Here is a 12,212-nt window from a genome sequence, read left to right on the forward strand (position 1 = left end):
AGAGACACTTAGGTAACAGGTAATAGTTAATAGGTAAAGCACGATGATTTTAATTGATGAAGAAGTAAATAGCATTCGTTGCTCAAAACGAATCAATAAAAAAAATTCGGCTCGTCTTACACACCATTACTTCGAAAAAATACTAAAATTCACCCACAAATTCGCTAATCGAGTGTGTGTTAACCTTAGACTATATTAATCTAAGGTGTTAACAAAAACTCATTTAATTAATAGACATAGCTCTCTCCATACAATTTCCTTTTCATTCTAAGGTCGTCTACTTTTGGAGCCTAATTTTCGAGCGAAACGACTGTCATTTCAAGAGGTTTTAAATTATTGTAATGACTGAAAACTGTTTTTACTGACTAAATACTATTGCAACTTGTTATCTAACTGTTGCACTATTTGATTAGAAACTACTTTTGTAGCAATAGACGCGTTGGGAATAAGAAAACGATCCATATCCTTGATCAAAAGGTTGTCTCCATCTGGAATGCCATATTTGAAAGTTATTAACTCTGGATGCCTCTTTTTAGCTGTAATTTTAACAATAGTCGATAATGGCCTTCTTGACATTACTTTTGCAGTTCCCTTTTTGTTAGGAATGTCACGCAACACTACCAAATGCGTCTCCGTGACGATCAAATGAGAGTCGAGCATGTAACCGTTTACTAATACTTCTTGACAAGCAAAGCTATCAACAACATTGTGTTCTTTTAGATAAGAATGAACCTCCACAATCTCTTCTAGAGACTCACTGTCCAAGTCTTTTCTACTATCGGGTCGTGAATCATCATCTTCGTCGTTTATACTGAACACTGGAGGAACATTTCTGTACCTCTGTTCCTTTTTGTCGTTAGCAGACACGTGCCATTCGCCGTTATTAACGGTAGAATTTGGATTGACAATGTATTCAATCAATTTACCTTTGACTTCTTGACTCTTTGCTTTCATAGCAGTAGACAATTTGCCAAACAATTGAATAGCTGGAATATTATCTCTGACCTTTGTGTGGCGAACTTCGAGACCTTCGTTATTATTGTTGGGGGCACAAACCAAACACGTGGAAGGGTTGTGCTCCTCCAAACAGTCAGTCATATGAGGCCCAAAGTAGTCATGTATTGCTACAAAACCGCCATCAAGCATGGACACATGTTTGGTATTTCGTTTCAAGAAAGAAGCTACAACCATGTGTGCATAGCTATCTTCCTCAGACCTACCAGAACCCACAAAACATAGGTGCTCACCAGCTGCTAGCGATCCTGCAGCCAAAGCCTGCCTTTGAGCATTCAATAAACCTTGGACTGCCGTATTGAAAGCATTTGGCTCTTGTAACATCAAATTACAATCCAAGTGAAAGGCAGTTGACAAATGACCAGAATTGTACTGATCTGCAGGTCGACAGTCCACCAAAAAAAATTTAACACTATCTAAATCTGAAGCATCTACAGTGGCACTCTCAATTAACTCATGGACAGCAACTGGAAGACACAAAGCTTGAGAATATAACTTAGAATTTATTTCTACACCTGTCTCAGAAAACAAGACTTCCAACACATCATCCCGAAAAGATAATGGGGTTTTTAATGAATAGTAATGAGCCAAAGAACAAAAATCTGAAACATCATTTGCTTCTAAGTCAGCAGGCATATTTTTTAGAGAGGCAATGATATCAGATTTATCTTCATTTTTCATTTGCAGCAACTGTTCCCGAGCGTTGATTATCATAATTAAACAAAGGAAAAAGATGAAAAATGGGTCTGACCTTTGAAAGTACAAATCCCACATAAAGAGCACAACTTCTAAATTACAAGTGCCAGCAAAGAGAGACCTTAACCAAGGCAGGCAATATAACTCTGGAGTTATACGTTTAGTATCTAAAAAGGAGCACAACTCTGGGTCATGATATTGCAGTATCAAACGTAGAATATGGAATGGCACACCATTTTTAAAGCATCCTTTTGGAATGTACAATTTTAGTATCCTTTCAAATAAGTTGTATGTGTCGGATTGTGGTAGCTTCAAACTCAGAAGAGGTAATAAAATCTCAATCCAGCCATTATTTGAGCTGTAGGAAATAGATTTAGATTTACAGTAGAATGTGATTATTGATTCGATATCCGATATCACTGACAACTTGTCATCTTCATCATTTCCCAGTCGTTTTACAAACTTTTTCACATCATCTCTAAGCTCATTTTGGTTTGTTAGGTCAAATATTTCATCAAACAACAGTAATTGGTTACCAGTATCTTGACAATTTAGACAAAGAAGCCATACATCAGGACGTAAACTCTCTGGTATCTTTTTGCCTTTGGTTAAAAGATTGATTTGTTGAGCTGAGCAGCCATCCAGCAAAGCAGACTCCAATTCGATCAACCTGCAATTCGAGACAATTAAATAGTGTTTGAAATCTACAAATTTTAAATAACCAGGAAGCTACTATTGTTCAATAATTTCCTTACCATGTACTGTCATCCTCTTCACCAGCCATTATTAAGATCTAATATATAATATTCTTGTAACTGAAACTGAAACAATTAATTAGGAAATAAATATTCTATCAAACACAATGATAAACTTGTCCCCAGTCAATAATACCCACCTACAAAAGGCAAGTTCAAGTTTGATTGCAAAACCTGATAAACTATGACTTTTAGGGCAAATTAAGCCCGTGTGTGATAATTAAGATTTAACAGGTCACAAGAAAAGATGATGAAAACAGCAATTTTAATTATTTCGAATTCGTAATAAACACGATAAATGAATTGACGACGAAAAACAAGAAACATCTGACCACAGATTAGAGAGTATGTCTAAAGCATCTGACCTGACAGTGACAGTGATAGCTGACATAACTTTTTTTATTCATCACAGGCACAGATATGGATTAGAGTAGATACAGCAAGTTGCTAGTCAAAGCGTGCCATTCCGATATGTCCAAATGGACATACATGGTCGAGTGATGTTCATGTAATCCGATTACAACAATCGGATACGATGATTTTACGAGGACAGTAGTACGAACACGGTAGAGAGAAGAAATTATTTACGGATTGAGAATTGTAATTAACAGCAACGAGTAACAAATATGTTCGTTCGTTCGTTCGTTCGTTTCAGCCAAATGACGTCCACTGCTGGACAAAGGCCTCCTCCAAGGCTTCAACAAATATGTAATTAATTAGAATAAAGTAGCAGAAGAAGAATTATAAAACAAGTTAGATCAGTGATCGCGGAAGACAGAGTGCACTGTATAACGTCGAAATATACAAATCAAGAAGTTAGGTCAGTATCGCAGTCGCAGTATTCACTATTACTACTATGTATACGACGCCCGAGATTTTGTCGTTTAGAAATATCTTCAAAACTAGGTACCTGACTTAGCTTTATGAAAAAAAACGTATTGGCAAAACTACGCATTTTTACATTTATTAAAAATAAAAAGCTTGAGTAAAATAATCTTTATTTTATGAAAGTAGGTCATTTACTTACTAGCGATTACTTTTATGTTGCGGCAATCACTAAAATTCGCTAAAATGACACTAATGACGTTTAAAAAGTGGCACGCTCGGCTTCATACAAATTTTGACACATGCTGCATCTATCCTTATCTGTGACATTTGTCAACGTTTGTCTATGGTTCAATTAGGAACATAAGGGTCTAGCACACTTGTCAATTTGCAAAGGGATCAGAGCCCCGATTACGGTAACTTTTATAACGTCTACAATCCAGACGCGTTTCTGATTCTGCGATACGATTGGTTAAAACAGCTGACGTACGCTGTTGAACGACCAATCGTATCGCAGAATCGAGAAGCGTGTCTGGATTGTTGACGTTAAAAATTACCGTAATCGGGGCTCAGTATGGTCCCGTCCGGGTTTTCACACAGAGCACGTTATAGGATTTTCAGCCGGTGTTTCGCCACACAATCAACAAAAATATGTCAGCATTCAACTAATGTTACAAGCCTACAAAAAATGTTAAATGTTGAGATGTTTTTGTTGATTGTTTAGGGCCAAACAAAAAACACACTGGAGAGCCGGCATAACGCAATCTTTTTATAAACAACCCACCAACCAAGAGGAAACTAATTGTCAAGTAGGTAGTATAAGTTCCAAAATACTGGACTGTCCTGTCGATGACATTGACAGTGGGGCGCCACCGTCAATACCGGATCGCTGGTTCATCTATAGCACAGATATGGATTAGAGTAGATACAGCAAGTTGATCGTCAAAGCGTGCCATTCCGATATGTCCAAATGGACATACATGGTCGAGTGATGTTCATGTAATCCGATTACAACAATCGGTTACGATGATTTTACGAGGACAGTAGTACGAAACTACGAACACGGTAGAAAGAAGAAATTATTTACGGATTGAGAATTGTAATTAACAGCACAAGTAACAAATAATTAATTAGAATAAAGTAGCAGTAGAAGAAGTATAAAGTAGCATTGTTTTTAATACATTAAATTTGCTCAAAGTCAATGAAACTCAATGTAAAATCTTCTTTTTCTTGACATATGTAACATTTAATAATAAGTTTAAATACTGGTAAAACGTTTTAGGAAGTAATTACTGTGAAAATACAAAGAAATATGTTAACAATGATCCACTGTCAGAAATCACGAAATAAACACTTACGCGTGGAATTTTATATCACTTCCAGGACAACACGAACTACCGCAACCACGCACTATACAATTTTGCACCATTTCTTCAGACAAAACAATGATAAGGTCCCTTGAAAAATCTCAAACGAAATCAACTGCATAGTAAACAACCGCCATGATGGGCCGGATTCGGCCGATGTTGCCACATTACCGATACCTCAGAAATTGGGATTGTAATTCCCTGATTCGCCAACACATTAAGCCTAAATGGCCGACAATTTTGTGATTTTTTATTTAACTAGGTAATCTAAGTTTCAAATATTAATTATTTATTTATTTAACTTCTTATTTGGTTAGTGAATTGGCTATTTCGAAGAATTTACAAGGAGATTTAAATAAGAAGATAGCAATACTACAGTTCACACTAAAAAGAGAGGTAGGGCCACAGAGAGCGAGATAGATATAAGTAGGTATTTGACTCAAGTTTTGTTCCCAACTTTGCCCTCCATTTTTATCTGTAGCTTCATGGCTTCATACAATTTTTGACACATGCTGCATCTATCCATATCTGTGATCACAGGCTATGTCCAGTGACCATAGACAAGACTTTTTGTGGTTTTAGCTTTATACTTACGACACGACACGACCTACTTTTAAAATTTTATGTATCTTTAGTTTGTCTTTGCCACAATATCTGTGGTCTTGGCTGTATGGCGAATGCCTTTGCCTTTTCCTGCAAGAGGAAAGAACGAAACCAAAAAAAATATCTGTGGTCTTATCAGTTAATTTCTTTCTGACTTCTGTCAAATCTGTCATTTTTCATCGTCTATCTGTGATTGTGATTGTTGTACAAACAATTTGTTTAAAAATTTAAGCTACATTTTTTTACTTTTTACAGTTAAAAAAATCAAAACAATGAAAAAAGAATTGTTTCCTAATAAAGAAGCATTTATTACGTTTAGCTTATACATCATATTGTTTGTATTTCAGGGTAAGTAACAACAACATAAGTTTTCTTTCCTGTTAGATTATTTTCCACGAATGTTTAAAAATAAATGGATACATTTATTACATGGTAACTAGTCGAAGTTCAGTTACGAAACTATTATGTTAATGCTTAATAAAGTTATCTTAGTCCTTGTCAAACTATGTTCATGCTTAATCACTATTTCTACTGCACTTATGTACATTTAGTCCCTTAGCTCAGATCAGACCAAAAGAAAGTGATCAGATTATATTAGAACATTGTAAGTACATAACTAACAACACAATGATAACATAATTTAAACAGAAAGTTAATAATGCCTAATCATTATTTTTTATCTTTATCACTTGTAATTAGTATCGCCACTAGAGTATTCGATCCCGGACCTTTTTTCCAATTACGGGATTGAATATAGGCAAACCCAGGATCCCGGAATAACCCCAGGATTATGAACATGAAATAAAAAGAATTATTTTTCAAAAAAATTAGCTTTTTATTGACGACATAATGAAACGTTTGTAATATCTTAAAAACAACTTACTAAAGTTTCTAAAAATCAACAATATTATGTACCTATGTCTTCAGAGATTAGTAATAATTATTGAACTTAATGACATGCTACTATGTACTCATTGTTGTTATCAACAAAAACATTCATCATTCTTCTATGTGAATTTAAAATTAGCACATTTACCTATAAATCTTTGAAATAATCAACAAAGCACTAAGTCTTTTCTTTTGAATGTTGTAATAAAATTGGCTTTTTCTATAATAATCAACACTTGAGTTTTGGTAGTTGCAATGAGCAGGCATCAACTAATTAACTATTATAATAATTAAAAAAACAGCAGAATATCATGGTTTGTGGGTCTCCTGCAATCACTGAGTCATAGACCTTTTTGTCTTATATACCACTGTTGTAACTGTGACAACTTGTAAATGTAACCTGTTTTGAGACATATAAATACTTAACATTCTATTCTACTTACATTAAAAACCCAATTTTTTACACAAACAACCGACACTACCTGACAAGACAAGACAGCTGCCAAATATACGAATTTTTATTGTATGGTATGCAATCCCGTTAATCTTGGGATTAGTCAAGTACAATCCCGAAATTTTCGGGAAGTTACAAGTCCGGGATCTCGGGATCCCGGGATCGAATCCTTTAATCGCCACATAATGCAGTCTTATCTTATCAACCTTGCCTAATGAACTTTTGCAAATGTACCACAAATACATAAACTTTTTCTAAATAATGAACCAACAACTTGTGCCTGGATCTATCCTTTAAAAATAGTTTATTGATAGTTTAATGTCACCTACCAATAGGCTAGTTTCCTAAAAAAATTTTTTTAGTCTGTCATGTTTAATATCAAATAATATTGTACACATATATTTTTATTTGTCGATCTAACAAATAATTACATAGTTATGGTGCGTTGAAGTTCCGCGCGACGTCAAAACGTGCGGCACTTTTATGCACGCATTGACGTCACGGGCCTCTTCTTATGAACTTTGGCGCGCTTTATCTCTTTAAATTTTCATTAGTTTGAAAAAGTGAAAAATACGTGTAGAGTATTTTTTGATAAGTTAACTGACTAATTAAAACTCTTGCTTTTTGACCCAGGAAACATCCCTATTATATCAATTTACCTTATTATGTGAATTAACAATATAAATTATTCCAGGTGTATTTGTAACTGCGTCGAAGACAGAAAATGGCGGATATGACTACAACACCACGCTGGTTGTTTTCCTATCGGAACTGCTTAAGCTTATTATATCAGCAACATTGTACACTTATAGAAGAGAGTAAGTCTTATTAATTAATCTACTTTTACTTGTCTACAAAATGTAGCAGTATGATCTAGAGCCCACCCCAAAATGTCGGGCTACCGATTCAAAAATGATGGTTGATCGTACTCACTCATGAGCTATGATACAATTGCAATCAATATCCAACTCAATTTTGCTTAAAATAAAATGTAAAAAAAGTTTTAAAAAAAACCAGTTCCTATTTTAGAATCAAATGTTTCCCATCACTAATATCCAACATTGTATTCAAAAGTCATGGTCACTATGTTATTCAATAACCGGTATGTTTTTTGTTACAGAAATAAACCACACATTTTTAAAGCAGTTGCTTTGAATTACAAATTATTACTTTTGTATTTCATCCCATCACTGCTATATTGCTTTTACAACAATTTGGCATTCATCAATTTATCTCACTATGACCCAACTTCATACTACATACTGCTACAATTTCGAGTGGTTCTGACAGCTCTCCTGTTCCAGGTAAGGCTCATTAATTACTATAATAATATGCATTAATCTTCTTTGAATAATATTATCTTAATTGATAAATCCACGTCAATTATTTTGCACTTCCTGTAACTCATAGTTACAGGATGTGCAAAATTTGTTTGAACGAAGAAACGACATGAGACAATGCAGCAGGGCGAAATATTATGTCACGAATTACAACTTACCTCTTATCGTTCGCCATGATACGCCTGCACTTCTGTAGTACAGTCAGCGTCAAATAGTTCGTGATACCCAAAGTAGCCAAAAAATTCACAACATGTCTTTGTTTCAGTTGTTGTCATCTTTTTGGCCACTTTGGGTGTCACGAACTATTTGACGCTAACTGTACCATATTGTAACAGATTCAATTTGTGATTACTTCACGTAGCCAAGACGAACGGAAGCAATCACGAAATTAAATCAATCACAAAATATTACTTTGTCTGGAGACACTATGCTGTCGCGTACTTTGGCGATGAACTGAAACTACTTGAGACTATAATTATATAAAATTGCCTGCTTTTAAAATATCATTTTTATTTTTTACAGTTTTTATTCAACAAGAAGTTAGCGTTTATGCAATGGATATCACTTGGAATCCTCACAACCGGATGTATAATCAAGAATTTCGACGCAGCAACAGTCCAGTCGAATGGCGATTCAGACTTATGGTCGCAGATATTCAATATTTACTTTTTGTCTATAAACTTCCAGAATTTCTGCTCATGTTTAGCAGGTACGTATAACGAGTACCTACTAAAAACACAAGGATCCAGTGTCGATATATTCTTACAAAATGTTTTTATGTACTTGGACTCAGTAATTTGTAATTTCATAATTTTAATGATAAAGGGCGAGGTGGTTACTCTATTTGACGATATGCAATCAATTTGGAATTTATTCGTAATACTTATTACAGTTAATAGTGCTGTTGTGGGTATAGTCACAAGTTTCTTTTTAAAGAACCTTAATTCAATATTAAAAACTTATGCCAGTGCTTTAGAATTAGTTATAACGGCCGTTGTCTGTTATATTCTCTTTAGTATACCCATCACGCCATATACAATTGTATCTATCGGTCTCGTAAGTGTAGCGGTCGTGATGTACTTCAAAAACCCTGTTAATAATGTCATCCAAAACACATCCGATAAGGACAAAGTACCTCTTTTAAATGTTACGTCAGAAAAATAATACTCTAGTCTTTTTTTAAAGATCTTGATTAATTAAGTACCGGTTAATTCGTGTGTTGAAGGGATCTCTTATTATGAATATTTCGAAATTGACGATGGTATATTTTTATAATAATATGATTGCATTTTTGTAGTTTTTATTGATTTTGGAAGTTTTGTAACAGTTCGAAGCTATGACTGACGATGACGATGACGTTGTTGACGTCCGTCCGGACCATTTACCTGCTAAAAATTAATTCTCAAATAGATTTTAAACTGAATATCTGTAGGTATGTGTCTAAGGAATCATTGTGGCATTATGTGTAATATTGAAACACTGCACTTCATAGCAGTTTATTGTGGTCCTATAGATGAATAATTTAGGGTGCGAAGGGTTCCGGGTCCTTTTTCGGTTGGGTTATCTTATTTTCTAAATTGAGTCTGGTGTAGATTTATAGAATGCGCCCCCAGCAAAAACTGCTGAAATATTATTTGGTGCATATTTAGGTACTACATTTATTATATTTTCGAAGAAAAGTTCCACACACTTGAATATAACGAGATAAATTTACGGTTTAAAACCTTTACCATGGTTAAAGTTAATAAAACCCAGTTTTGGAGTCAAATAAATTGACATTAATATTACGTTATTTGAAGTCACTTACTTTCATACCTAAAGCCGCATTTACATTACGAAACAAGTTCCATGCATGACACTTTTTTCTGTACCTGTGAAACTAGTTTCATTAAAAATAATAGCGTCGTGAACTTGTATCACAACACAGTGGTCATGGATTCTTATTTTGTTTGCGTCGCGTTTATACGATGACACTAATTTTATTTTATCAAAAAATCTTGTTTCAATGTTATGCAATGGTTGCATGCACATCACGCATGTTTTACACATGTTAAATTATTGATGAAACTAGTGTCGCGAAACTAATTTTACACCACTAATTTCGCAATGTTTTTGTTGTTGTTTTGTGTCGCTGAATAAAAAATATTTCAATTGAATTTTCAATGTAAATTCGGCTGAAGGTTCGATCGAAATCATAAAAGCTGTATTTTTATATTGTTTTTACTGTTGACTGAGTTTTCATGTTTAGTATGGTACAAAGTATTAATTTATTATTATAGAGTATAATTTATTTGTTAGATATTTAGTAGGTATCACAAATTAATGTATCAACGGGTTTTGTTACAATTTTGTTACCTAATTTAATTGTGATAAGGATAAGCAATAATACTATTAGGTATTACAACTATTGCTGTGTATAATGGTGGCCATACACGTTAGGGTTTGCATGATGGCTTTGACCGTACATGCTTAACCGACATGCAAACCCTAGCGTGTATGTTATAAAACTGTACAGTTATTGGTGCGTGTACATGCAACCTAACGAATATCAAAAAATATATTTTATGCCGCTCGGTTATGTTTGCGCGCATGCATAACCGAACGTGTGTGCGCCCCCTCATGCTTGCATGCACAGTTTTCTCTCAGTCTCCTATAGTCTGTGGCAGTGAATGGTGGTGAATATTTAAGACACTCATGTGTTCTCCCTGTTGCAAGAAATCTTAATGTTACTGCTAGGTTTGGGCTTGGGTCTTGCGTTGATAGATCACTATGTCAGTCAGTCAGTCATTAGATTGTACATGCAAACCCTAACGTGTATGTGCTATAGATAACTCGGTTATACCTGTCGGTTAAGCATGTACGGTCGTAACCATCATGCAAACCCTTACGTGTATGGCCACCATAACAACTATAACAAGCCCATCCACCTGGTTGGGAAGAGTGGAAATAAAAATGCACTCTTCCCACTCAGGTGGGATGGCCAGATAAAATAGGTGGAATAGGGGGGGTATGATTTTATTCATGAGCAACCTATACCATACCATGCTAGGTAGGGTTACCACACATCCAATTTTTTCCGGGCGGATATGCCTATATTTTTTATTATTTGGTGTGTGTATACGTGGAACGTATTTATCTTGTTCAATTGGATAACTAAAAATGTATTCATATAATTAAAAGAACCACGCCACTTTTTGTGTGAGACGCTTTTCAGACCTCTGCACAGATTAATGTGTTGAAAATTCCTCATATTAAGAAGGTATATCCAACCTTTCATAACTTAACTTTCCCCTCATAAAGACTATGTATAAAGGTCTCAGAAGTCACAAAATATAAATATAAGTTTACGTAGTTAAATAGTATGTTTATTTATTCTATAAAATACTGGCGTTTAGAATTGTACCTATATTTAAAGTAATAATACTAACATCGGCCCTGTGTGGATACACTAAATATTATAATCTTAGTATTTCTAAGAAACCTTTACCAACCGAAATTTCTACCAACCGTGCGATGTGGAAGTCATTGGGGGAGGCCTATGTTCAGCAGTGGACGTCATGTGGCTGAAATGATGATGATGATGATAATTTCTAAGAGTAACTATTGTAATTTGCAAAAGAAAATTTCTTTTGGTATTTATAATTTTCTAGTATTTACTATTTGCGTTACGATACGATATTACATGTAAACTAAAGTGGAGTGTGCGAATTCAGATTGTTTATGTATCTTTAAAGTGATGTACGTTTAAATCGTTTACCGCGTTACCAGAGTAAGGCGCGGTGTAGTACTGTACGCTTTGTTAAGAAGCAAGTTAATGAAAGACAATAACGAGCTAACTTAATCTTATACTTAGTTTTAAGTCATCGCTACAAGTGAAAGGGGTGGAAGAGATACGGCGTTATAAAACCGCAGAATTTTAGTTGACTCAAGTGTTTAAAGTTTTGATTGTTTCGTTATTACTTTTTTTTAATGCGTAGGTCTAAATTGGGCGTTAGAATAAGGACCATGAAAATGGTCCTTAGAAAAATAAACGCATTGCATGTCGCCTGCTAACAAACGGTAGTGCGAATAAGTCAACAAACACCCACCGACCAACCTTGGGCCTCCGCTAAATTAATCTAGTGCGGGCGCACGCGTGTGCATGGCAATGCCAGATTTTGTATGGAAAGTGGCGTCTTTTTTTTTTCGCGCGGCCATCGACCAAACTTTGTTTTTTGATTACAAAATAGTGTAATAAACCAAACTTACTATGACATGTATACCTCTAAAC

The 12,212-nt window shown here is 34.8% G+C and overlaps 2 protein-coding genes across 2 annotated transcripts; one reads left to right on the forward strand and one right to left on the reverse strand.

The window, feature by feature from the left end:
* Positions 1-215: 215 nt before the first annotated feature.
* On the reverse strand, positions 216-2,791 carry TBC1D23 (TBC1 domain family member 23). Its single transcript, XM_028320315.1, has 3 exons — positions 2,606-2,791; positions 2,466-2,531; positions 216-2,380 (listed from the first exon to the last, which is right to left on the reverse strand). Exons 2-3 carry the CDS (start codon positions 2,492-2,494, stop codon positions 373-375), a joined length of 2,037 nt encoding a protein of 678 aa, XP_028176116.1. The 5' UTR covers positions 2,495-2,531; positions 2,606-2,791; the 3' UTR covers positions 216-372.
* Positions 2,792-5,432: 2,641 nt separating this feature from the next.
* Positions 5,433-11,939, forward strand: senju (UDP-galactose transporter senju). The gene is made up of 5 exons (XM_028320325.1): positions 5,433-5,608; positions 7,297-7,420; positions 7,723-7,906; positions 8,465-10,362; positions 10,848-11,939. Exons 1-4 carry the CDS (start codon positions 5,533-5,535, stop codon positions 9,104-9,106), a joined length of 1,026 nt encoding a protein of 341 aa, XP_028176126.1. The 5' UTR covers positions 5,433-5,532; the 3' UTR covers positions 9,107-10,362; positions 10,848-11,939.
* Positions 11,940-12,212: the final 273 nt, after the last annotated feature.

Source organism: Ostrinia furnacalis, unplaced genomic scaffold, assembly GCF_004193835.3.
Source record: "Ostrinia furnacalis isolate ACB-3 unplaced genomic scaffold, ASM419383v2 OfSCF7367, whole genome shotgun sequence".
Lineage (NCBI taxonomy): Eukaryota > Metazoa > Arthropoda > Insecta > Lepidoptera > Crambidae > Ostrinia > Ostrinia furnacalis.

Bases quoted from the DNA above. Each gene is read 5' to 3' on its own strand.
- TBC1D23 (XM_028320315.1), bottom strand. From the start codon at position 2,494: ATGGCTGGTGAAGAGGATGACAGTACATG. The intron at 2,381-2,465 runs GTAAGGAAATTA...CTCGAATTGCAG, and splicing joins GAAGAGGATGACAGTACATG to GTTGATCGAATTGGAGTCTG.
- senju (XM_028320325.1), top strand. From the start codon at position 5,533: ATGAAAAAAGAATTGTTTCCTAATAAAGAAGCATTTATTACGTTTAGC. The intron at 7,421-7,722 runs GTAAGTCTTATT...TTTTTGTTACAG, and splicing joins TTGTACACTTATAGAAGAGA to AAATAAACCACACATTTTTA. The intron at 7,907-8,464 runs GTAAGGCTCATT...TATTTTTTACAG, and splicing joins TGACAGCTCTCCTGTTCCAG to TTTTTATTCAACAAGAAGTT.